Here is a 27,562-nt window from a genome sequence, read left to right as displayed (position 1 = left end):
TTTTCACATGTTCAATGCTTTTATTTTGTGCTGTCAGTGCAAATTAACCACCAAAGACTATCACCATATGTGCAACAGCTTTCACAAAACAAATCTTACAAATATACAACAGATCAAAACGTTATTCTTGTATTTCCAGTCATGAAATCTATGCACTATGAAGGTAGACAGAAGAAATACAGCTATGATAAATATGTGACCACTAGCAGCAAAGCAGCTTTGTTTTGCAAAATCTGAGAAAGCCAACTTATTTTAAACGTTTTCACCCTCTAATGACTCTATGCCAAATTTTTATCTATAGTTGTAGTGGCAGCCTATTTCAGTGTTTCAACAAGAACCAGGTGTTCAAGTGTTCAGTGCAACCTCTCAGAGACACATGCCTTTAGTGACAGCGCTTTTTTCCACATACTTTATGCAGCCACATTCAGGTTGTGTTCCCCGCATTACAGATTGTGTGTACCTTTTTCCTATGCTTCCCTAATCAACTAAAACAACATCTTGTCAACTAGGAGCATAAACCTAAAGAGAAACATGAAATATGAATGCAGCTTGATCAACTGACTCAGCCCCCTAAGACAGGATAACATTTACAAAAATATATTAACAATAGCTGACAACCAAGAAACGAGAAACCAAGAATGAGTTTCCAGCTCCCAGATTTACATTCCTTGAGGCATGTCATGAGGCACAGGGTTAGGTGAGGCAATATAGCTGATTTGGTGTGGTGGTCCTGAGCTCACAGCGTTGGCCATTTGTGGTGAACTTCCATGTGCAGGATTTACGGGGTGCCAGGTACTAACATAGTGATAGGCAGGTACCACAGTGTCAAACCCAGGCAGAGGCTGCTGGCTGAAGGGGTCCGACACAACGGGGTAATACACTGCTCCATAGGATAGGGGTGGAGGCTCTGCATTTGGAAAGTTACCTTAAAAAACAGAACAAAATGCACATACACAGACTTTAACCACATTCATGGCCTTTTTACGCTGTCTTTCATCACTATGGACACAGCAGGACTCAAATACCAACCATTTGCTGGTGCTTCCAAGGGAACCTGGACTTCAGTCTGCCGAGCATCAGTGAAGATCTGAGGTACTGACTGATCTAAGGCAGGAGCTGGCTCAGCATATGCTGGATAAACTTCTACTGAAGATGGAGGCAGCACTGGCTGTACATACACCATGGAAGGCCAGTAGCTCTGATGGCAATACTTAGAGGAAAAGAAAAAAAACCACAAGGTCAGGCATAAAAGCACATACTCCCCTCCTCCAAATCGCTACTGGTTCAGATCTAAAGTTAGGAAAAAGTGCATTTTTTACCTTCCTAGCCCCTTGAAACACCAAACAAATAAATAATAATAAAAAAATACCGCCTACCAGAAATGATATTGCAATAGACAGCAACGGCCAGCTCAGGTCCACGCTGTTGTTATGCCAGAAGTATTTACAGAGGAAGAACATTCCCACCTACTGGCTTGGTCAGATTCAAAAAGACTTTTAATATTTCTTCGTTTGAAAAAGTTCACATTACTTCTTTTACTTCCCTGACCAGCAGACTGACACTGCATATGACTACTGGAAGAGAAACAACTCTTCAACAGAGCAAGAGTTTCCAGAACACAAAGAAATGGTGCTAACCAGTCTGAACACAGCTGTACAAGTCCTAGAAGACTCAAACCACACATCTTTAAGTGGTCTTTGATGTCTTGTCTAAGTACACAAAGTTTCTTAAGAATGGCTCAGGTTCTCTGCCCTATCTTCACTGAAAGAACAATATTTAGTCACCATCCCCTGCAAAAACAAAAGCAAATCCAAAAACCACCACCACGACCCAGAGTAAAATAACTTAATATACATACAGCATGCTTCATATTTTGAGTTAGAACTTCACTTCCTGAGCCACACTTTGATTCCACCAAGCAAGCCAATATGTATTAACAGTCAGGAGCACAGGATGCACATTTAGCACACTTAGAAGTGTTCAATACATTACCATATTTGTCAAGAAAACCAGCAGTTCTTACAGTTTACTATACTCATTTTAAAAGTGCTTACTTGCAATCCCAGATTGAAGTAATACCGCAAGACCTTTGTATCTGAAATGAAAGGATATGACGTTAAAGAGCAGAGGAATAAAAACCAAGAAGCAAAAGCAATCTACACACATTAAGAACGTTTTACTTTCAGCTACTCTTACTTAATGAATAAGAGTATCTTAGCACTACTATTTTTTTTTTAAAGTTTCAAGGGTAAACAATGTATCTTGAATAGAAGTAGCTGTTAATGCTAGCTTATCTTTTTAACTTAATCCAGTTTGTGCAATAGCAGAGCATTTGTCTGACCAACTTATTATTTAACTTCAGTGACTACATTAGCTTTAATTTTGGTTTACTCATCTTGATTACTCAAGTGGTAACTGTCAATGTTGTTACAAGTCTCCATTGTCTAAGCAACTAGGATTTAAGCAAATCTGGCTTCCCGTTACTCTTGAGGTTTTAAAGGAAAAAGCATTTTCTCAAATAGAAATCAGATGAGTCCCAAAATGAAGTTGACCACTAAAGGCCCTCCCTCCCTCACTACAGAAACGAGAAAGGGTTTGGAAGCATGCAGACAGGCAGAAGCAGCCTTCTCACACACCTCTCAGTGACAATTCACCAAAGCTGTTACATACACAGTTTGTACACTGCCCACGTACTGCAAACACCCTTACTGGGCTGGCACACGAGACAACAGGCCAGCTCCAGAGACTCCAGCTTCACACTGCTGCTGCCCAGGGTTAGTCTGTCTCTGCCACCACCTCCACCTTTAGAGCTCTGCTGAGCCATGGCCACAGAGACATGTCAATGGGGACTACACACGCAACGACCCTAAGACCTTCCCACCCAGTTTTTGGGGTCTCCCCAGTTGTTACATCAAGTGAGAAAACAGAGGCAGGGAAGGAGGAATAAGAACATATTCCTTCCTTCCCCTTCCTCACAAGGGTAGTCAGTTCCCTGCTTTCTTGCAAATAGTCTGTTACTTCTGTCTTCCATGTACTGAATCATTTGTCCCCAGGCAAGTACATGAAATGCTGAGAAACAATATCAGATGTGTGGAGGAACTTTGAAACCACTTTCCAAGCACAACAGGGTCTTGAACTTGGAAACATATTTCTGACTGTCCAAAAACAGTGAAGGAGTTTTAAACCTTTAGAGTTGACCACTGAAAGGAGAAAAAAAAAAGAGAGCAGGTGTTTAATCCCATGATGCAGTTCTGGAACTCTGCATGAGAAAAGCTGATTTCTTAGATTGCAATACAGCTTTGTTTTAAAGGCTCAGGAAGAGCAAGTCACCTACTGCACAGCACAAACTTCGCTTTAGCACAGCTGAGAGCTGACAGAGAGCAGGGAGACAACTCAGAAGGGGTAAGCCACTAAGGGCTTCAATTCAGCAACATCTCAGAGTTACCATATATTCTCTACCAGGGCCTTAGATCAGCAGTGCTTCCCCATCCACCCATGTCCCATGCATTCCCAGCCCTGCTCCTCTGTGGTACTGCATGTGGTATTTTGCTGCAGGAAGGCACAATGTCAGCAATGTAAACTCCAGTCTTAAAATGCATGAGGATTTGTTCCTCTATCATTGCTGCCAATTTTCAATTCTTTTCATGTTCAGCATATCTGATCAGGCCAGCAATCCCCACAGCTATTTTAGGAAGTGCACACAGATCCATCCTTAAGTCAGCTTACTTAGTCCTGGAAGTGTTGGTGATCTGGCTATAACATTGACCACAGTCACTAAAACATTAAAAATAACCCAAAGGTCTACATGAATGCCAACTTTTTAGTATCTAGTTGAAACTGCATCTACATTTGGAACAAGTTGTTTGTTGTTTTTTTTTATCCAATTTTATTCTTTGTTTATGCAAATCTATGCAAAGCAAGCATCAGAGCAGAATGAAATAGCTGCTTCATAGCAGTGATAACAGTACAAAGGAAGAGCTGAGAGACTGAAGTGACACACTGATACTGGAAATACTGCTGTCTGTGGAATGCTGGAACAGAAGCATGTACAGTAGGAGACCAGTCTTCGTTTATATTCCTATTTTAGATGTCCAGAAATCAAGTAAGTCTTCAGTAAAACACTACAACTTCTATGAAGCAATAGCTAAGCCAAAGAAAGTTACCCACCCCTAATGAAAATACTAAGGTCACGCTGACTGCTGATTAAAAGCTCATCTCATGACAGAATTTTTACTCTGCTGATGGGAAGCTCTGGCCAACCCTGAACACTGCTGCAGTCTCTGGAACACACTTACATCAAACAGTCTTTTATCAACACCTCCTTCAAATACAAGGGACCAAGCAAGGGTAGGACACCTAAGGTGACCATTTGTAAGTCCAAACTGCCATTAAAACAAGATCCAAGAGGCTATGAAAACTGGAACAAATGCAAATACAACAAGTAATGCTAAGGCACACAGCAGGTTTTCTTCCCAGTCCAGGTCTATTGACAAGTCAGGGTCCCCCATCTGTAGCAGGCCTGCAGGTATCTTTAGCAAAGCACACAGAACTCCAGATCAAGTACACCCACATGCTTTACCCTATGCTACCCCAAAGATGCTGGATTTCTTAATCTAAAGGCCATTCAGATTATCATATAGTCTAACAACATAAATGCTACATGCAATTAATTAGCAACCTTAAGATCCTAATTCTAGAGCCTATGCCAAAAAGCACGTGGCCAATATTATGCAGAGTGACTCAGCTGAAGAGCTACAGGTGGGGTCTGAAGAGGTTATTAATCCACATCCACTCCAGCTCCTTGTCAGCACACTTAACACCCAATTCTCCCAAGTGCTGAAAGCATCAGCTAAGGGCATTCACCTAGAGCTGAAAAGCATGAACTCTGATGTTACAGGATCAGCCAGAGTGATGGTTCCACAGCAGGGAAGTGGAAAACAGAATATTCAAGATGAACAAATCTGGGAATTGAGAGTACAGGCAAGACAGCAGAGTAACTGAAGAGCACAGCAGCAGGACCTGTGAAAACAGCAGGCCTGGTCTCTGCACACTCATTGCTCAGTGGCTGAATGTACCTTGAACACTGTCCTAACTGATGACAAGGCTACACATACAAGGAACAAGATGACCCTACACTTAAGCCCTGGTTTATAATACCACAGAATGACATCTTGGAGCACAACAAAACCAGCCCACTGAACTGTGCAACAGCACGACTTTATAAATACAATTATTTTAATCAGTTATGAGAAAAATGATTACTGTGCCACAAACCAGTATGTTATAGGCCAAGCACCCTCTCCCTCGACATTCATTTATTTAGGGTGCCATCTAGAGCTGCAGTAATCACACATTTGAGTCAGATACAAACTTTCTATTCAAAACTGGGAATTAAAATGTTTTAGCATAAGCATCTATAATATTATTTCTCACGCCCTGTGAGCTGCAAAGAGCTGTTTCTTCTCACTACTGGTATTCTGTCAAGCTTCCAAGGAGAACACAAGTCAGAAGAGCTGAAGAGCAGCAGGAGTAAAAGCACAAAATACCATCATTACCTCGAGGCAGATCACTGCCACTGGGATCACAAGAGTAAGCTGGAAGAACAGCACCAGCTTCTCCCACCTCACTCACTGGAGGAAGAGGAGCTGAGTAAGTTGGGAATGGCACCGAAGAAACTGCTACAATTGGAAGGAAACAAATGTCATGCAAAAAGTCAACTTTGCCATGGTATGTCAAATGAACAAGGTGCTCAGTTACACAATTAAGCATGCACTTTGTCACCACAGTGCCCCTAAATTCAGGCTCTAACAAAATTCTCTTTAGCAATCACTTTAAAACAAGTCCAGATGAAATTCTGAAACCAGATGGGAAGGTTCCGATCTCTGGAGCCTTAATTGTATGTCTATCTGCAAGCTTCATATCCCAGATAAGAAAAACTGTCTTTTTCAATCATTTCTCCATATTAGAAGGCAGGCCAGACTTCTCTTACATAATTGTCTGCCCTAGAACAACAGAGAACAGATTAATCACTTCAAGTCATCGGAAGTGTGACAATAAGCCCACAAAAACAAGACAAGGTTCAAGACACGTCAGGCCAAAAATATTTTGGACAGCCTACTGTTAAACATTCATTAGGTATGAAGGAATAACACATAAGCAGGTTGGCACCGGTGAGCAGACAGCTTTGAGAGCTCTGCTGACTAAACTCTCAAGCAGACTAGAAAAAAAAAAAAAAAGGTTAAGAAAAGTGAGACAGAACTGAGCAGAATAGAAGGTGGAGGTTTTTTGGATGCTAAACGAAGAGTTACAGAAGACATGAAAATTCCTCCCTGCAAGAAGAGAAAATGAAATTTTTTAACAGGCACTTCCAGGATGTTAAAGCAAATACATCTAAGGGGGCAAGTGCACGATGTGACCAACCACAAATCTGATCTCCTTGCACAGAAATAAGTAAGCACAGAAGTAACTGAGGGTCACAAAAATGAACCCGACACTTGTGTGAATCCTGAAACATCACAGCCAGTGACTCTTCTGGAAGAGACAGTAAAGCCTCTGGAACAGTATCTCAACTCCAGGGTGCTGCCATGAACTTCTGTCTTCTAAAAAGAACTTTCTAGCAAAACTCTTGGCTAAAGGTGGCAAGGGGGGAAATCCCAAAGCAGAGACCTCCAATTCCTATGCAAATTTGGGGGCAACTGCCCCTTCAAAATAAAAAATCAGCGATCAAGTTACAACAACAACAAAGTAATTTTAAAAAAAAGCAAGTGACATTTCTGTTTTTAAACCTTTTAGCATTTGTTTTGGATGGGGGAGGGGAGGGAGGGCAAAGTAACTGAAAACTTAGAAATCCGAGTCCAGGGCTGCAGTCTGTACACTCTACCTGGCCTCCCCACAGAAAAGGGAGATACTATGACAGGCTGAACTGCTGTTTGGGGGGGAGTTGCTGTGGTGACACTGGCTGGAGTGGAGGCAGCAGAATTTGAAGAGAGGCCTGTAGCTGGAGCAGTATAAACATCTGTGGAGGCTGAAACTCCTGCAGAGTTCACCAACACCTGGAAAAGAGTCAGAGTATTCAGCAGACTGCCTCTGCAACTGGCTTTGACAAAGACTACAGAAATAACACATACTTCAAAAATTCTCACTTTATATAAATCATTTTGGAAATCCTAGCTGTAAAGGCAGCTAACTACCCAAATTCTCTAAAAACTGGCTCAAAAAATACCAGTTTAGAGTTACAGACACCTGCAAGGCATCTTCTGGCTCTTCTGTTTTGCTTGGTTTTGTTGCAGCGAATTGTAATCTTTGCTGCAAGATGCTGCAGGGGACCCCCACAAACTGACACAATGCAAGCAGAGTGGTTTCCTCTCCACAGGGCTACCATGATAAAGTAGGAGATAAAGTACCAGATACTACCTTCTGGGGATAGCTGTAGGAAGCCCCTTCCTCGTGAGGTGACACCGAGACAGGCCCTTCTTCCTGAAGGGATTCCAAAACCAAGCATGGTCCATTTAAGTGGCAAAGAAGCCACAAGGCACACACCCCACACTCCTATTTTTTTTTTTTTTATTTAGGGACTATACACCCACACAGATCATCTTTCATAGCTCAAGTAAAAGCAGTTTTATTCTGACATGCACAGGACTGCTTTCACACCCACTGCAGAGCAGCAGGTGACTAAAGACTTAGTTTCAAATTGAAAAAATAAAACTCCAAGGTCAGTTCTATCACAGATGAGATCTCTTCAGTCCCACAGTGGAGGACTAAGATTAGCTGGAATACAACTTGAAAGGCAGCATGATAAAAGCAAGTGCTGTCTGGAGTAGAAAAAGAAAAGTAAACAGCACTCAAATAGACATTTTCTCTTCCACAGAGCAAAAGATGAAAAATCATTCATGTATCCAGTGCAATTCAAACTTGACTGCTGATAAAAACCTCACTATCTAGGGAGAAAAGGAGGGGGAATGTATAAATGAAACCAACATGGCTTTCTAAGAAGTCTCTGACCTGCTGTGTTAAGCCTGCATCCAAGGACGTTTCCTGTGAAGAATACTACACACCTCAAGAATCCCACCTCTGAACAGACTGTGACTAAAGCTTACCAAGTTTGCTGTAGGTTCTGCTGAACTAAATACTGTTGCAGTTTCACAGTCAGGATCTGGAGGGCATAGGCAAAATTAATTGAAAAGAGCTGCATTAAATCTAATCCTTCAGAAACATATAAAAATGTCTTAATATTACATTCACCAAATATTCTATCAGTAAAGACTAAATTTTTACTTACCTGGAGGTGCATAGATATATTCTTCATGAAATTTTCCTACAAGGGAGATAGAACAGGAAGCTTTGATTAGGGGAAAGGGGAAAAAAAAAAGCTTGGAGTTACAATTACATTTTAGTGCATCCATTACTAACATGTTTTAAGTATCATCTTGCTTCGTGTAGAAAAAGTAAATAAACACTGAAGTTACTTGGTGGAAGAACAAATGGTGTTATCAAGGCTGACATTACCAAATTTACACCATGCATTTTTAAGCAGCAACTTAACTTGCTACAAACCTCCACAAAGGTGCTGGCGTAGCAGCTTAAACAGAAGAGACACATTTGTATCAGACAACAAAGAAATATAATGTGTTCACACACATATTCAGAGCTCACAACAAAGAGATCTCTAGGAGGTGTAAGGACCCCCCTTGGACAATCAAAAGCACATTGAAAAATTTATAAATCTGGTTTTTTGCCTACTAATCCCTTAAGAACTCACCATTTTCACTTATTGCTTCCTCCTCCTCTGAGGAATTCAGGGGCTGCTTGTTAGGTGAAACAGAGTTCTGGTTTCTCCTTGCTACCCAAAATCCTGATGGACTATGGACAGTGGGAGCAGGACTACTCTGGCTCTGAAAAGCAAACTCAGAAGCATGCATTTAGAAATAATTTAAAGCCTTTCCATGCTCCACACAGATGCACACACACAGTAGCAAGAGGCTGGCAGATGAAGCTTTCTGCAACCAAAGCTTACTGAAGTATCATCTGTGTGTCCATTCCTATGCACTTGATTGCAACAAAACACTTGCAGCCACATTTCCTTCCTTTATCTTTTGTTCTGCCTAGAATACTTAAGGCAGTTTTTTATTTCAAGACCTACCAGTGTTGTATGCTATGCAGTCAAGTTGCTTCCTCCCAGAACTCAGTCAGCTCTAACAAAGCTGAAAAGGAGGAAGGAGATCCCAGATAACAGCCAAGACTGCTACCTCCAACATATACTACTGCATTCCTCATTGTGGAGCATCTGATCTACTAACAGCAGATCAGTTCATCCAAATACTCCAATTATCACGGACAAAGGTTATCTTTAGTCACCACCAGTGAAACCCAGGGGTTACTGCTGGCACAGACACCACTGTCTGCACTAACTCGACCCACACATGCAAGCCTGACTGTTTCAGAGAGCAGCACACATCAAGTTTTCCCAAAGGACTCCAACATTTTACATGCCCTTTGTGTTTGCACTGAAGTCAGTACCTAGCTACACCACAAGTTAAAAGATATAGTTCTCTGAAGCAGGACTATAGGATTGAGATGCTCGAGTGAAAGAGCTCGATTCACTCTTTTGTGATGGCTGAGGTGACACCCAAAATTCTCCTCAGAAGACATAAAAGATTGATAAAGTGCTTAGAGAGGCCTGAAAGATTTCCAAAGTGGAAGCAGAGGTTGTAAGTCGGAAGATTATCCCATCAGGCCTCTAGTAGGATGGCAGAGTCCTCTGTGGGATGCATCTTTCCCCAGAAAATGTCATATTCCTTTACTAAACAAGACAGAAAAAAGGCTTTGGCATTGACAATACCAAAGTCAGTGAATGAACATGAAAACCTATTCCTTAGGAGCTGGAGGTACACGGTCTAGCAGTGGGGAGGAAAAGCCAGTAAGCAACACTGATTTCATATGGAAAGAAAAAATGGCAGGATAATCTGTCCTTATTCCTTGACACTCTTGGAGAAAAATCAGAGCAAAAATTAAAGATCTAGTGCATGAGGGCAAAGAAAAAATGACTGCTCCTGAAGCAACCCTGAGCACCTTCCCTCTCCCTCATTTAAAGACATTTGTTAAGTTCTCTGCTTTAATACAGTTCAAAAAATTCAAACCTACCAAGCTTTTTTTTTGTTTCTAAAAGATCTGCCTTCCTATTCAGATACCTCTTTATCAGTTGTTTTTTTGGTGGGTTTTTTTTTTGATAGAACACCCAGCTTTGGACTAGGCTTGGACTACAAATAAAAGAAAAAGATGTATTTTAAAGTTTAAGAATACGCTCTGCCACTTTATCTACAAATCAACAGAAAGACTGTTTTACAAGAAGTCTAGATTCGTATTTTTTCCTGTTTCTATAGCAGAATACACTGTTGCAGGAACAACATGCTAATTCAAAACTACCCAACTACAAATTCACAGAAACAATCCAGGCTATCACCATACAGCTTCTGAATCCCATTACTCAGACAATAAATTACAGAGTGGCAAATAAGTGAAAAGCTTTCTCCCACAACATTTAGAGTGAGACAGACATCCACGGGAGGAAGAGATGTTGTTTTGTTTTTCAAACTGCAATAGAAAGGAGAAACAGGGCTTTATGTTTATGAAAATATACTAAGAAGAACACAAGTGCTGCTGGTGAGGATACAGAGAAAGAAGGGGAATATTTTGAAAAACTGAGGTTTTAAGCAGATTTTACAGGATCTCAACTAATTTGAGTCTTCCATGCTCAAAGACATTCACTGCTAAGCCTTATTCCAGGAAAAAAACCCCAAAGCTGCTGCATATTTAGGTAAAGAAATGCCGTGCATTTGTACAGTTTTTCTCTCCTCCTCTCTCTTTGAGAGGTTTCAGCTTACCCTTTGTTCATAACTTACTGGCAAGGTAGGAAAAGCAGCCTCATTCTCTCCTTCAATCTCATAGAAAGTCAGAGTTTCTTCTGGCCCTTGAGGCTCCTCTCCATGCCCTGCCAGAAACCCATCCTGACACTCCTTATCCTCACACTGCAGCTGACGGCGGCTACGGCTGCACGAGCTTCAAGAACAAGAAAGGAGGGTAAGAATCACCACCAGCTACAGTTTCACCACTGGTTTGGTGCTCATTTTTAACTCTTTTTTTTTTTTCTTTTGCAGAGCCACAAGAACCCCTCTGTGCCACTAACAGCCAGTTCAGGCCTTCGTGTCCCACCATCCTCCCCCCAGTGCTTGGCTGAGCAACGTTTGGTAAAAGAGGTTTACAGTCACTTACCAGGACCTGCAGGAGAAGTTGTCATAGCTCTGATAACATCTCCTTCCTGGCCTGGGGTTGAATGCTATTTGAGGGCCAACCATGCTGTGCCTGTTTATAAATTGGGCAGATCCCCTGAGTTTAAAGGGGGAAAGGTGCAATTACCAGGAAGTGCCTCTCAGGTGGAACTCAGCTGTGGTTTTACCTATCAAGCAGCACAAACTCTGTCCTAACTAGTCTGCAGCAAGGACGAACAGAAAACAAGCGGCCACCTTGAGACAGTTTTCCAAGACTTCATACCTCAGCATCCCAAATCCACGGTGATGTCTCTGAGGGTTCTGCTGATGATAGGGTTTGTAAGGTGCCATGTTTGCACCACCCTGGGAGCAGTGAACTGGAGGAGAGCGCCCCGAAGGAACACTGTGCTGTAGGCGGGGTGGAAGAAGTGGCTGACCCCTGCTATAAGCCACAGTCATAAAGACTTCCTTTCCACGAACTTTCTTAAGCATTCTCTTTCGTGTTTTCATACCCATTTCTGCAGTTTTCATTGAGGACAGAAGAGACAGATTTACACCTTAAACCTGAGCTATATTCTCTTTATCATTTGAGAAGATCTAGTATTTGGACACATGGCAAAGGAAGAGCCAGTAGCCTATCACAGAAAAAGTGCATCATAGCTATGCAGAGTTCAGGCCCTTCTTTTGAAGGCTCAAGCAGGTATTCTACATTATGAGAATACAAGCATCTCACATGTTAAGTACCTTCCCACCTTCAGCTAATCAAACCAGTACTCTCAGTAGTTAAAATCTCTTTATGGAGGCTGAACTTATTTAATAAAAATAAGAAAGCCACAACTCCTCCGAATTAAACAATTTCAATCCATATTTAATTGGCTGGGGAAGCCCTAGTCCATCCATGCATCTCTGCTAATGCCAAATCAGACAAGCTTTCTGGTTCACTGATGCAGTCTTTATATAAGGTTCTCAAGAGTCAAATTTGTTTTCAGTAATTTTGAGCAATAACCAATTTGCTCTGTATTTCAATGGATTTGCTCTTTTGCAAAGGCCAATTCATCTCTGTCTGAAAGATAACTTTACATCAAACCCCTGCAGCGACCAAGTTTTGTATCACAAGCTGAATTAAGTCACTTCCAATATCCAAAGATTGCTACAGTTACAACTGTCACGAGCGCCTCCCCTACTCCCCCCAGCTCCAACACTTCCCAAAACCTGGTACAAACCTATTCCTGAGAAGTGTCCACCTGTTATTTTCTGATAGGCTCCTCCCCTTCGGTTGTGAGCCATGTTCCAAGCAAGGACAGGAGCCACCTGAGTCACTGGCTTCAAGTTTGCCAGAGGAACTGTATGTCTGCACAAAGAACACAGGGATGTTAGCAGTGCCCCAGGGATACACTGGGAATAACTGCACAGCAACAGAAGCTGAAGCAACACCAAGGCAGCAGAAAATATAACAGCTTGTGAAAATAAATAAGCTGTTTCTCTGACACCAAGCACACATTATTGCTACTTGTTTAATAAAAAGGGGCAACCTAGGCTTTAGTCTCAACCCTATTTACTTCCTGGTAAAGGGTGAATGATTAAACAGCAAGGGGGGGAAAGGGATTCAATTACTGAAGTGCCAATTATTTAGTTGTTTGGGTACAACATAAAAACTCCAAACAACAGCAGAGGGTAATTTGGTATCTCTGAATTAAGCCCAAACTGCAAAGATCACTTTCACTTTCCAGTGAATAAAGAGCAGCAAGATTCCACAGAAAGCATTACACTAATGATTTTGGTCATTAGAAACTCAAGAGAAAAAATGTCCTGCAATATTCTCTTTGAAGAGTGACAGCCAGTAAGGAAGTAATGCCTCACTTTTATTTAAAAGCCAAAGTTCTCTTTTCCAAGTACCTTAACAATCCCATTTCAAGCATCTGTGAACACAGAAACTGAACTAGAAAGAGTTCAAACTTGAAGTAATCAGCAGATTGCTTACTTTTCTGCCAGCTCCTCAACAAATACAGTCAATGTGTTGCCCTCCTGTCCAACTTCCTGGATGTGAGCATTGTAATACCTCTCTCCCGGCTCCAGACGCACCTGGAGAGACAACAGGGGGAGCTCTAAAAAATCCCAAACTGCATCAGAATATTGTCCACAAACCACTAATAGCAAAGGCTGCTCCCAGCCAATCCTGTGTTACTGAGTTGGCCCAGGAGTCTCAAATACTTCTTGAAATTACAGGCAAAATAAAGAGCACTGTACTACCTTCAGGAAGGAAGGGAAAAGGAAATAAAAACAGTCTGGTGAGTGCCAGAGAGGCAAGGTACCTGCTTCCCAACTTATTTTTATACACTGTGCCAAGCAGATAAGTACCAAGGAAGACTACTACTTAGGAACTTGAGAACAGAAGATAAAACAGGAAATTGGAAAGGAAAGCTCTGCTCAGCAAGAAACAAGTCACTAAGTGAATCATCAGCACTACTTTAAACAGTGATTAAAAAAAATAAGCCCTGACTACACACAGCATCAGAATACTAAGAAAACTGACCTTCCTTTCAGCATCTCCTGGCCACATCATGCTACCCTTTCTATTTTATATAAGTATTTTGCTACATCACTGTTGAGAAAGACAAGACCATCCAGAATTTTTGCTGATACCCAGTGAAAAACTCTAAAGACAACTACCTTCAAAAAGCACACCCTGTGCATTTTGAGCTCTCTGCCTGCACACACAGAATGTGTATGACTGGTTCACAATGAATTTCCAAACTGCTTTTCCTTCACACTACCCAAAGTTTAAGGGGAGATTTTAGAAAAAAATTACACTAAAAAGAAAGTCAAATTAATTGCTACATGGAAGAGAATGAGAGAAGCCTTGGAAAATTCTATGAAATAAAGTGGTTTACCATATTCTATTCTAAGCAGTTTTAATAGTTTATCATAACTGAGTCTCCTTTGAGTACTAACCTGACACTTGTCTCCTAAATAGTACTGTCTCCCAGCAAACACCATGTAGTCAGTTTTTTGAAGCTCTAAAAATAAATAAAAATTAAAAAAAGCCTTTAAACTACTGTTCTTTCTTCTTGTATCCCAAAAGTACTTCATGACAGCATCCAACTATAATTAATAGGCCAATTGCCATTTCCTATGTATACCTGAAAACATTCCCCATAGTAACAGTGAAGTAACTGCAGGTGTTCTAAACCAGACCATAACCAGGCTAAGTCACAGACCAATAATAACCAGATAATGCAGTAAGTAACACCACTACTTCAACGCTACAGTGTCTTTGTGGTGATACAGAGTTAATCCCACATTTAGTGCAAATGCTGGCATTCAGAATTTTGGGCGTATCCTGTCTTGACAGAGTGCTGGTGGCACTTGGCAAAAGTGAAATGTTATCCAAGAAAAGCTGACATTGCCTAAGGTCTCCTTGCTCCCAGATTTCAGTGGGGTTCTCTCAATTCCTTGCCTGGATTCTCTACACATCAGTGTTCCACATAGATAATTGGTTACTATACTCTGTTCCAGGAATTTTAATGACCCACATTACTGCTTACTCGGTTTTAAAATGCTGGAGTTCTTCAGCAGGCAAAGCAAATCAGGTCAGACATCAAACATCACTTAAAAACTTATCCTTCTTGGTAACCTCTTGCTTTACAGATCAGCCACAGTGTATGCCAAAAAGCAGCCAACCTATCCCAAGCCACAAAGACCATGCAATCTCTCCAGAATGTAAAAGTCCACGATGGCTGGGAAGCAGGAGGAAAACCCATCTGACAGATCTCAACGTCAAATTTGAGATCTTCATTATTATACAATTCTGAGGCCAAAATCGTGCTATAAAAAGAAGTCCTTACACACATACTGTAACTAAAAATTCTCAAATTTGGCTGGTTTCCAACACAACAGAATGGCAACACAGAGTTGTGTACTTTGCTTTGAGTCCTCTTACTTCCTCTATACAGTCAGTAAGTAGCAGAGAGCAGATTTTTAGCAACCTTGTGTCATTACACAGTATCAAAAGCAGTGTATTTTGTACTTTGAATTGCAGACAAGAAACCAGCTACTAGCAAGAACATGTCCTACCTACAGGAAGAGTTTTTTGGCTTTCCCCTTTTCAAAGATACCTTTTCTGCTGTCCAGCCAAACATCAAACTCCACGTTTCGATAGATCGCAGAGTCCAGTGCCTTTAGCACTTTATAAGGAACAGGCATCTTTGGAGGATTTTCTGAAGGCTAAAACAGAGTTGAAATGCAACATTAACAAGTGCATTTCATGTGTTCAGCACAGCCTCTAACCTGTCAGCACCTGGGGATCATTTTAAAGTGCACAGATGCTACTTTCCAAAATTTTCACTTCCACTGTATCCCCTAAAAACTAAAACTCAAGAATATGAAAACACATTTAGGTATTCAGGTGCTGAGCAAACAGATTTTGGAAAGTAGAAACAGGCTCGAGAGTAACATTGGGCATGTTTTTTATTTAAAAAGAATCAAAGGAATCTAAGCAGACCAACGAAGCCATGACCTCAGAAATTGGTGGGAATTTCAGGTATTATATCTGAAAACAGGTTTTTGTAGAGTTTCTAAAACTCTACAAATGGAGTCCACACTACAGACAAGAGAGAAGTGAACCAGTTTAAACCATTTCTGGGGAAAAACAAACAACAGACCAGGAAACATCTGCTAAGTTCCATCTTCCAGTGGAAATGAAAATTAGCTAGGGGAAGAACTAGAGAATTTCAGAAAGGAAGAAGGCTTATCCAATTTAATAGAAACTCAAGGAGGACAAAACCAAAAGACAAAAGTAGATGGAAAAAATAAACCACATACTTTCAAAAATCCGTTTTTAGAAAGTCAAAAGAGGGTTTAGCCCTGACAAGGGTAACAACATACAACAGAAAAAAACAAGAACAAACGGGAAAGTTTTCTTCTCTAACTGACAAACCTTTTCTTCTTCAATGCCTTGTTTGAACTTAGCTTCCTCTGGATTGTCAGCATCATTGCCTTCCCAGTCATCCACCCTAAGTAATTGAAAATAAGATTACAACAGATACAACACATGATTTCTAGCCAGGATCAAATCAACCAACTGCTCATACAACCTGAAAAAGCACCATGGTGCCATCAAGTGGTAGATTTTGCCTTAAACACTAGTGATGTGCAATGCAGTACAGGATAATCCTTTTCCAAATTTTAAGAGCAAAACCTTTACTTGTTCCAACATCCACTCCTAATGAGGGTACTATGCTTGAGTTAGAAAAGGATGAGGGTGATCCCACTGAGGGATTGAATTCTTGCACTGTCAAGTACAAGACCCCCTGTTCTAGGTCCCATCAAAGCAATGTCATCTTGCAAGCATTTAGCATTGGCCAGAGGCAGCTCTCGAGCCTTTCAGAGCTGTAGAGGCTTAGAAGAGTACTAAGTGTCTCACTAAAAAAAAAAAAAACAAACAATAAAAAAGCTTTGATGAAATAAGGAACAATTTCCCCTACAAATAAGCTGTCATTTTACAGAGTAAGACACAACTGTAACATAGCCCAGGGCAGAAGCTATTCAATCACAAGACACTTCCCAGCTCCAAGGAAAGCACACGATTTACTCTTCCACGTCATACTGGAGGTGTGTGCTCGTGTCGTGACATAGCAAAAAGGGAGTTAACATTCCACAAAAATTCAAAGAAATTTGGAAAAGTTGTCCTCTGCAAGGTTTTTAATTTTTTTTTGCTTCCCTTTTCCAGATCCCCTTCCCAAAATACTACCTCTTTTCTGATGCATTTCTGGATACTTTTTCATGAAGACAACCGAAGTTTGCATCCTCACTTCCTACACGACCACTGTTTCTGTTCTTCTTGGATCCACTTCGAAACACCTCAACTGCAGACCTTAATTCTTCCTCATCCATGCCAAACACACCTTTGTATAGGACCTCATATAATAGAGCTGATCAACAAAAACCTCGATAATATGAGATTCATAAGAACCGCTGCAATTTTCAAGGTAAGCATATCTTCAGATACATCTACTGTTACAAAGCACTAGTTATATGAAATTTAATTAAGAAGAGAATCATAAAGTAATTCAGGTGGGAAGAAGGGATCTCTGGAAGTCATTTGGTCCAATATCCCACTTTAACAGATAAAAAAAATGAGTGTATGTTATATTAACATACAATAAATGAGCTTCCATCTCTCTTCTCCCCACCCCTGAAAGCTGAAACAAACCCTGCCTATAAACATATGAAAACATGTAATTCTCTTTCACAGAAAGATGATTTCAAGTTTACCCTGGCAAACAGCAGCATTCTCCTGAAATTGTTTTGTATACACAGAGTCATAATGGCCGTTGCCGGAACAACACAGTAAAATCTGGAAAAGAAAAAAAAAAGGGGCAAAAAAAAAAAAAAGCTTTAAGGCTGGAATTATGTAAATCCTAATTCTTTCTACCTGATATCCTAGCTCCAGACTACACTATTCTTTCATTCTATAGTTGACACCAACTCACCAAGAAAACAATAAATATTCTCAATACAAATATGAAAAAGCTGTAGAATCAGCTAAAAACTGAATCCTAGGTAAAGTCTCTAAATTTTGTCTATCATACAAAAACCATCAATTTGTACATCCTGCTGTCTTAAACATGAAATATGAGTTTGTTTCCACCTTACTTCCAAGACCACCAATTGCTCAAGAGGTAAAATAAATACAAGCCATTAAATGCAGTACCCCCGAGACCCACTGTCCAAGTGTCAAAGGCACATTTCATCCTCCTTTATGCAACGGACAAGAAGAGCATTTATCTCTCTAGCCCTCAAAGCCTAACTTTTTATTAAAAGTATTGTGCTGCTTTTTGAAGGGATGCATGCAGATTCCTGCAGCAGATGCACTGGCACACTGTGTAAATGTGTCCCATCAAACCCCACCCTGGCACACAGCCACAGCCAACTGCAACCAGCAGAAGCTGCCAGGCAGCTACCAGCACTCTGCCAGCAAGGATGCTCCCCAGAGAGCCAGCAGGGGCTGGGGGGCCAGGGCCCTTCATTCTGTGTATTCTGCCAACACAAGCTCTCCCCTCCAGTGAGGATGAGCAACCCAGAAGGAGCTGCTGCCTGTATGTACAGTCTAATGACAGACAGCTGCCAACACTTAATGAGAGCTCTGGTTTTGTAAAGCCCCGGAGGACAAACACACATTTAAACCATACTGCTTGATTTTTAAACTCAGCTCATTTTGGAATTAAATTAAGCTACACAGAAAACTACAAAGAAAAAGAAAGAAGTGAGTGCAAACCAAGTAAGTAATACTAATCAGCAGAAATCAATAGCTGCTGCAGCACAGATTCAGAGCAGACTGGCCACTTTGGCAAATGTAACAGCCCACACTGAAATCACACCACAGCAACTTAACTGGAATCGTGCCTGAACTAGTCACATCTGCGTGGCTGCAGAAAACAAGAGGGCTCAGAGGGAAGGTAATACATAGTATTTCTCCTCTATATTCCTTCCTTTTGCCCCCAGCAGTAATTCTGCTGTAGACAAGCTGTTTCAATAGTTCCCATCCTTAACTCACATCAGTTTGTACGTCACAGAAATCAGCTTTAATAGATCAGTCCAATCCCATTAACTTCTCCTCTTCAAGAAAAAAAACCTGCACGCCTCATCTGACTTCAGGAAGTGGCACTAGGGGTGGGGAGAACACCTTCTATTTGCCAGTATGAGAAATGTATCTTGGTGTAACTCAACACATTTCATTCTATGCTGTCAGGTTATTCAAATTTGCCCTGGGAAGTGTTTTTACACAAAGACTTCAGAAACATGAAAGAATGTTACGGAGTTGTGATATTACCTCTTGCTATCAAAATCAAAGTTTTAAGCAGGAGTAGCAGAACAGAGTGGCAGGGAACAGCACACAAATCCTTCGCTCAGACAGGAAGCAAAGCTGCTATAACTGAGTTAACTGCTGTGCAAATCCTGTGCTTTTTCTGTGAGCTGAAGTCAACTCTGCGGAGTTGTTCAAATATGCAAGGGCACTAGAGTTTCAAGAGCTCAATTCCAGTGGCAAGATTTTACAACTAAGCAGGACTGAAGGTAAGTAGATACCAGGGGTAGGAGGAAATTGCCCTCACTTCTGCTCACCTTGTCTTCAAAGTCATTGTCTGTGGCATATGTGGGTGGCTTTCCAGGGTACCGATACAGAATGAAGTCTCGCCTAGGTAAGCAGAGGAAAAACAAGGCTTACAAGAGCAAACTTTTAGTAGAACCACGTTATGAAGAAGCTTGCAGGGAACTGTTTAGAGAATCCACTGTCGGTTTACAAAAAAATCGTGTGAAGTACTTTTCCTGAAAAGTGAATGCTCCCAATAAAGCAGTGGCCAGATGAGTAAACACCACCCATCTTGAGAGGAACAAAGAAAATTGTCCAGCAAAGTGCATGGCATTTACTCACAGATGAAATCAAGGACTTATGCTGGTAGACGGGTGCTCAGACCTTGAGACAATTTATTTTTTTAGAATTTACAATTTACAAGACAATCACTAAGGGAACCAGTCCCCCTGCAAAAGGACTAGAACCCCAGTACAGAGAACTAGTAACTCGTGCCAAACTTCAGTTTGTTCCTTTAGTACTGGGCACAACGAGCCTGCAAAGGGAGGGTTCTTATTTCTAGCACTGGAGAGCCAGCCTGTTACAGGATAGCAGCATTTTTAGCAAGGCAGCAGCACCTCTGCAGGCTTTAATTTACCTCTGAAATAAGTATCAGGGTTTATGCACCAAGTAGGCAAGTACTCCTCACTACTGGTGCTTTCAAGAAGGCTCACATGAGTTTTAGTCATGCTTTTAACTACCACAGCGTTTCCACCACAGACAGCCCCTTGTTTTTCCCCATTTTCCATCCTTCAGCCACCAGAAAGTTTAACATCAACAGATAACAAAGGAGCATCCCTGGAAAGTGACCCTCCCCTTAACCCACAGGAGCTGGGATGGCACCATTTACATGTTAGTTAAGTGTTAAGGAAGCATTTCTCACCATGTTCCACATCTCAGTGACAAAGAGTTAGAAGGTTCTGGGGCCACAACCCCCACACCATCAACCCAAAACAAGGAAACATAAGAAACAGATACTTACTTGTACATCATTGATAAAGCACTTATTTCCAGCTGGCCAGCACTTTCCTACGCAAGATTATAAGATTACATAAAAGAGTAGAGGCATCTTCAACATCAACAACTTTATTCCAGCTCTCTGTAGTATTAAAACCCCCATCCAAACTCATCAGTTTGTTAAAACAATCAATGCACTGGAAGTTGAGATATTAGGATTTGGGGGAGGGTGTGGTGTGGTGAAAGGGGTCTGTAGGATGGGATAGTCACAATTACCAAAATTAGTAAAACAGAACGGTTCTGGCAGCAGCTCTTAAAACACATCACTCAAGACAGATCTGCTTTGAAATTAAAACCACATTTTTTTCAGAGACTGCGGCATTGATCAAGCTTACTGGTTAAAGACTAAAGAAATAAAACTTTGGTATTTGAACCTGGGGGTAAAGGAAGAAGCAGGGGATTGCAAACCCTGATAAACATTTAATGTGAAGTATACTCCATGTTATTTGTTTTTTTTCTTAGAGAAGAATTGCAATTTTGAGTAAGCTTTTATTGTCCAGCCTACAGAGATTGCTTCTTTGCACCCATACAAATTTCCCCACTAAGAGTGATACTGTACAAACAATTTTTTCATGGTTATTTAGTACAAACCCTTAGTATTACTCATGCAAATGAGACCCCAGGATTGGGGTCCATCTAAAAAAAATTGCAAACTCAAGTACATTTTAAACTGTCACCTAATTACATTCCTTTTCTAGTCTCCTCAAATTTTAGTCTCTTGACAAGTATTAGATCAGTTCTTACCTTTGGATCTCTTAGTCGTTCTAGGTATTTCTCAAATGAGCCTTCCACATACTTTCAACAACGAAGAAAACAAATACAAAAACTTAGGCAGTTGGAAAACAAAGTTAAACCTAAACACTACATAACAGCTACTAGCTCTTGTATGGAAGGGGGCAGGGCAGGGGCTGGGGACATAAACATCAAATTTAGGACTAGTCTGCCAATTCCTATCAGTTTTGGGTTCTGAAGGGCTCTGGCCTGACCAGGGGTAGGAATTTAGCTCTTCCCTGCCTTAAATCATGGGAATTATTTGGGGTACCAATGTGGAAATACCAAGAGATTCTAAAAAAAGTTAGGAGCACAAGTCAGTGACCCATACTCTGTGGCTCGTCTCCCTCCTAGTTTAGATTATGCACTTACACATGATTACTGGGGAAAAAAACCAACCAAATAAAAGCCCAAAACACAACCCCCAAAACCCACACCAACACCATACACGCAGCTGCACCCACACAAACCGCCACAGACAAAACCAACCAAAAAACCCACCCCAAACCCCCACGATTTCATGCAATGATTTCACACATACTGGAATCTTCCACTATCTTTCGATATTTGTTTCTTACTCTAAAGGCCTATATATTCCCTACCTATTCATTTCTGCAACGGCTGCTCCGCAGAAATTATACACAAATAGCTCTCACCCTGTTACTTGGGTTTTAGTAACTTGGGGTGTGATTGCAACTCAAACGAGGTAAGGGAGCAGTCACCCTGCCCCTTCTCTCTTACAGGCGGCAAGCCAGGCAAGGCACAGCATGTTCGTGTGGGCGTGTTTAGTGCGAAACCACACACCCCTGCCACAGCTCCGCCGAACTACACCGTGCACAGCTGCCCGACGCAGTTACTCACGGATTCAAACTTGGACTGGTGCTGCCTCATAAAGGAGACACAAGCTTTCCTAACTTCCAGATGATGAATTTGAGATGAAAACAGCTGGAAGAAAATAAAAGTTACAGAGGAGCGAAGGAGAAGGTTTCGGAGCTCGTTTCACGCTTGGCGCTCGCCTTGTTTTCCCCGCAGTCTGTAAAGGCCGATAGCAGCACCGAGCCGGGCGGTGCGGGGGGCACGGACACGTGAGGGCTGGCGGCACTCGGAGCGCCCGGGGCTGATCGCTCCCATCCTCACACACCTTCCCACCCACCCACACCCACTCCCCCTCCATCCCCACCCGCGCCACCTCGCTCCGGGCACCCGGGGGGGCTCCGGGAGCACCCCCAACCCAGCCCCGGTGGCGCTCGGCCTGAGGCGCCCCGGGCTCCCCCCAGCCCGGCCGGCTGCCCACTTGCTCCGAGACGGCTCTGAAGAGGCAAGAGGCGTCCTTGGCCGTCATCTTGCGGTAGAGTCCCAGACTTCCCAGGTACTCGTCCATGGCCACCTCGCTGAAGGACTTCTGCCCGAAGTACTTTTTCCAGCCCTTCTGCATCTTCCCGGCTGAGGCGGACGCGAGCTCGGCGCGCGGCGGCTCCGCGCGCGGCCGCCGCTAATGAGGGGCCGCTAATGAGGGGCCGCGCCCACCTGCGGGATGGCCCGGCGGGACCCCCCGGTGCCTTTCCCTGTTCCCGCTGATCCCGCAGGAGCTGCCCCCGCCCGGGCCATTTTAAGCTGTCCCGTTCTCCCGGCCCGCTCCAGCCCCCGCCGTGAGTGCGCAGCCCTCTCCTCCCTCCCCGACCTGCCTTGCTGAGCCAACTCCTTCAGCTCCATCGCTCGACATCCTTGGCTACGTAACCAGGGGGAACATCGGTCCAGTCGGTTATGCAGAATTCCCTGGGACATCCCTCCACGCTCCCGGGCCGGAGATAAGTTGCTGGCAGTAAATTTGAAATAACAGCTCTATAAAAATCGTTAAGGACACGAAAATCTTAGTTGTTCCTAAGAAAGTACTTGGGGTAAACTTCGGGGATCGGCAAAAATCACACCTGTGCAGCCTCATTATTCCACTTGATTAGGAGAATGCCTCTATGTACATTCAACTTCCTAATAGAAATTCCACTTAAACATCAGGGTTTTTTTGTTGTTTTAAACAACATCAGTAAAAAATCCCAAACAAATAACGTACTTGCAGGAAGGGCAATTAGCACTAGTTAGCACTGCAATTCCAGACCTTTACAAACCTAAGAGCCTGCATGAACATTTGTAAACCCTTTGGTTTTCAAAACATTTACCTAAACAAATCAACATAGTTGACCATTTCAATGGTTTAAATGGGAAGCTCGAATCAGCCTCAGATTCATAAAATGGTATGGGTTGGAAGGGACCTTAAAGATCATCTTGTTCCAACCCCCTGCCATGGGCAGAGACACCTTCCACTATCTCAGGTTGCTCCAAGCCCCGTCCAGCCTGGCCTTGAACACTTCCAGGGATGGGGCAGCCACAGCTTCTCTGGGCAACCTGTGCCAGGGCCTCCCCACCCTCACAGGGAACAATTTCTTCCCAATATTTAATCTAAATAGGAAATATTAGGCTTTACAGAAGCCCAAACTAAGTCCCTATGGGGATAACACCCTGTAAATGGAGTGACTGTATTGCTGAGCCCATTCCTCTCCTGTGTTTTACTTTGGCAGTGAATCACCCAAACGCAGGTCAGCTGGCGGGCAGTTCAGCAGCAGCTTTGCAGTACTTTTCTCACCCAGATTCACCACATGCCCCTTTCTCTTTTAAGAGGCTTAAATCTCTCTTTTGACTTCTCTTTACAGTATTTCTGTAAGCACATGAAGAAGGCATCTGCTTATTTGCAGAACGGCACAGGAACATCAACAAAACCAACTTAATTCCACCCTTGTCCTCATCACTGGAATTACCATCCCAGTGGAGATCTTGTGATGTAAATATGTCACTCGTGAAACCAGACAGTTCATACTCTTCCTCTCCTGGTTGGCTCTGTGCTCTTTTAAGCATAAAGCTGGATGACTCTGGCACTAAATTAGAAACCATCTAATGCCAGTTAATATTAACAGACATCTTCTTGGAGGGTTTGCCCAAGCTGGTGGATCTTAAGTATGGGATGACCTCACTACTTGAGCAGAAAAGTGGGTTTTTTTTCTCACATTTTTATTCTTCTGTATTCTTTATTGAAACCCAACAACTTTATCCAAGAACAAAGCAAACTTTTCTGGCTGTCCAGGCGGAAAAGGTTTCAAAGTTGACAAGTCCATCAACTGCAGCGTCTCCACAAGAGTGCTGTAAAAACAGATCAAACCCAGAGATTAAAAAAAAGAAATCCATCCCAAAGGGAATTTTTTTATACACACAATTTTCTTTCTAGTTTTACGTACGTGATCCTTTAGCATGGAAACCAAAATAAGGACATGAAAGGAAGAGACCTCACAGAGCAGCAGGCCCCAACCAGAACTGGCTCTTAAGACAGCGCTGCTGAGAACATACTTCAGCTTTCACAGACCACCTCAGCTCCTTAACTTTTTAAGCTTCTGTGGTTGCAATGCTGGGAGACTGAACAACATCCAAGGATCTTCTCCATGAACCATACCAGGAAATTCATCCTATTTGAACACATGGCACAGTTCTCCACCAATCCCAGAGCCATAAAGAACTGCTACATCAATCTGTTACTTGCTATTATCAGGCTGCATACAAGGCTCAAATGCTTGGCACTGCCCAACAAAAAGAAATAAAAATTCCTTCCTGTCTCCATAGCTGACAGAAGCACCAAGATAACAAGTTTCTTAAAACTTGCTCAATATAAATGAATGCCACACCTAGTCTGTTAAAAAAGCTCTTCTGAAACATATGAAATCCTATTTGCAGGGCAAAGGAACAAGACGCAGACTAAAAGTTAGGAGTTGTATTTCCTCTGCCTTCAATTTACAGGTCATCTGTTATTTCTAGAGTGTAGTCTATCATAAGAGAAAACAGTAAGATACAGCCCAAAAGGAGAGGAAATGGAACAAACAGGAGTCAGGATGAATACGAACTATCAAAAGGAGCTGTTTTTTGATGGGAGAGGGGATTTATTTTTTTCTGTGTTGTTTGCTCGGTGGTTTGTTTGGGGAAATTTTTTTTGTGTGTGTTTTTTGTTTGGTTGTTTTATTTTTTCCCCTGAAATGACCGGCAGTAGTTCTGTGGAACTCCTTGTCAGAGAGTATATCAGATTCCGAAAGTTTGGCTAAAAGGGCAGCCTGAATAAGTAATTGAAAGACAGAGGTATTGAAGGTACTAACCAGACAGCATCTGATTTAGGAATCCCCCTGAATCAAAGTATATAAGAGCATTATGAAGAAAGTAATACAACCACATGTTCTTGCCCTGTTTCTGCTTTTGGCTGGGCATCTGTATATGGCCACTGCCAAGAGGAGACTGAGCTATGTAGACTCCTGATCTGTATCACTAAAGCCATGCTTATGTTTTGTTCTAAATACTCCAGATACTTCTAATCTTGTTATGTTAGTGCAGCTGCACAGTCAACTTAGCTCCTGCCCTTTACAAGGAAAGTGCATGTAGCAAAATGATGGAGTCCTGAGTCTGCAGGGAGGAACTGATTCCGTATGGTTTGTGGTCGCAAACTGATGGTCTAGGCTGTATTATTTCTAGACTTCAAAAAAGAATCCCACAAATAGTGAGAAAGAGCAGAGAAAGACAGTAGTTTTTAGGTGCCTCTAGGATCCTACCTGACTGTTCCAAATTCAACCACTTCTATTTAGTTTAAATTTTTCCTCTTTTAATCTGAATACATGTGCCCTCAAAGGAAAAAAAATAATTAAAGGGGCCACGGTCAAAAGGCTTGGTAAGTCTGGTCAATTAGCACGTAATGTTAATCTGTCCACTCTGGAAAATCTAACGTGCAAACAAATGGAGGTTACAAAGAAGGATGTACGTTTCTTTGGTACGTTCTGAATTCTGCAGTAACACAGTCAATGTGCTGAGCACTTGCCCAGCCAGGACAGCCACAGCAGCTGCATACCTGCAGTTACAGCAGAGGACATACCCATCTCTGTGGAGCTGTTTGGCCAGTTCAAGCTGATGGTTGTTCATCAGCTTGTCGTTTATTACTACTATTAGTGGTTTTCCTTTTTCTAGAGTCTCCAGACAGCTACCTGCACCTACAACAGAAACAGAAAACACGGCAAGAGATGAAATATCCTACTTGCTCCTGAATCGGGGGAGATTCTTGGAGGTGGACATTTAACCACCCACCTCTAACTGCAGACCTCAGCATTAACAATCAGCCCACCCCCGAGCTGGAAAGTCACTTCATCGCACGGACCCCCACCACTCCTGATCCAGGAGCACAGGCCCGGCAAGCAAAGGGCGCTGTACCTGCGTGGCTGATGACCAGGTCGGCGCTCCGCAGGTCCTCTGCCAGCGAGTCCTTGAAGCGGAACGCTTCCACCTCCGGGGCCGCGCCGCCGCCGGGCAGCGGCGGCTGCAGCGCCCCCCGACCCACCTGCAGCACCACCTTCTGGTACCCGCGGCTGTGCAGCACCTGCGGCGGGACGGGCAGGGATGAGGGGACGGGTGACGGGGGAGAGGGAGATGACAGGGGAGAGGAGGGGGCGGGGAGGGATGACGGGGAGCGATAATGGGGACAGATGAGGGGCGGGATGGATGGAGGGGGTGTGCCCACCTCGGGCACCGGGCCCTGATCGGCGGCCCGGGTACCGCTGCCCCCTCCCCTTCCCCCAGCTCTTCACGCCTCTCCCCTCAGACACCTCCGGAACGGCTCCCGCCCTCAGACACCCCGGAACGCTCCCGCCCTCAGACACCCCCAGCAGCCCGTGCCGGCACTGGGGCGGGCGGGGCAGCTCCCACGGCGCAGGCGCCAGGCGGGGGAGGCGCGGGCCGGGGCCGCTCTTTCGGCCGCCTCACCTTTAGCGCCGGCGGGGAGCGGGCGGTCGCGATCAGCTCGTCGAAGCTGGTGGTGCCCACGGTGACGAACACGGACTTCATGGCCACCGACCGCCGGCTCCGGGCTGGCCGCGGGGCCACCAGAGGGCGCCGCGCGCCCGGCTCGGCGCTCCCCGAAATGGCGGCCGCGCTGAGGGAGCTGGGCAGGCTCGGCCCTGAGGGGGCGGGGGCAGCTGCGCCTCACGGTCCCTTCTCCCTTCGCTTCGTCCCGCCCCCGCCGCCCGGTGTCACGGGGCCGTGGGATTTACCCCCACGGTGCCAGACCAGCAGGGACGGCGCCCGCTCTGACGAGCCCACGCTCCGACAGCGTTTAGCGGGGTAGCCACAAGCGTCTCAGGTTTTCAGACTTTCAAGGAGGAGAGGTTAGTGACTCAGACTTGGAAAAGGGATTCAGAAAGTTTTGCGCTCCAGGCGTTACTTCATCACTCGGGGCACAGGTCGCTAATGGACAGTTTGCTGGGTGTGTTCAGCACTGCCATTGCCAGGGCAGGGCCACATCCACCCTCCC

General features: G+C 43.4%; 1 protein-coding gene across 1 annotated transcript; it reads right to left on the bottom strand.

Annotated features, from left to right (window-relative positions):
• Positions 1-27,361, bottom strand: ALG13 (ALG13 UDP-N-acetylglucosaminyltransferase subunit). Its single transcript, XM_039387144.1, has 27 exons — positions 27,016-27,361; positions 26,467-26,632; positions 26,111-26,249; positions 24,267-24,372; positions 22,478-22,675; positions 22,045-22,128; positions 21,157-21,207; positions 20,378-20,424; positions 19,389-19,461; positions 17,541-17,622; positions 17,017-17,197; positions 16,204-16,279; positions 15,383-15,491; positions 14,220-14,284; positions 13,249-13,349; positions 12,491-12,618; positions 11,551-11,785; positions 11,272-11,385; positions 10,902-11,058; positions 8,762-8,915; positions 8,282-8,341; positions 8,100-8,155; positions 7,414-7,476; positions 6,881-7,052; positions 2,055-2,095; positions 1,030-1,210; positions 1-925 (listed from the first exon to the last, which is right to left on the bottom strand). Exons 1-27 carry the CDS (start codon positions 27,094-27,096, stop codon positions 660-662), a joined length of 3,186 nt encoding a protein of 1,061 aa, XP_039243078.1. The 5' UTR covers positions 27,097-27,361; the 3' UTR covers positions 1-659.
• Positions 27,362-27,562: the final 201 nt, after the last annotated feature.

The sequence above is a fragment of the Pipra filicauda genome, unplaced genomic scaffold (assembly GCF_003945595.2).
Source record: "Pipra filicauda isolate LSUMZ 115617 unplaced genomic scaffold, ASM394559v2 scaffold532_size348037_pilon, whole genome shotgun sequence".
NCBI classification, from domain to species: Eukaryota; Metazoa; Chordata; class Aves; order Passeriformes; family Pipridae; genus Pipra; species Pipra filicauda.
Note: the sequence above shows the minus strand (reverse complement) of the source record. Positions and strands in the feature narration are given on the sequence as shown.

Coding starts and splice junctions, on each gene's coding strand:
- ALG13 (XM_039387144.1), bottom strand. CDS start 27,096: ATGAAGTCCGTGTTCGTCACCGTGGGCACCACCAGCTTCGACGAGCTG. Junction 11,386..11,550: donor CGTGGATTTGGGATGCTGAG/GTATGAAGTCTT, acceptor CTTTAAACTCAG/GGGATCTGCCCAATTTATAA. Junction 926..1,029: donor CTTGGAAGCACCAGCAAATG/GTTGGTATTTGA, acceptor CTGTTTTTTAAG/GTAACTTTCCAAATGCAGAG.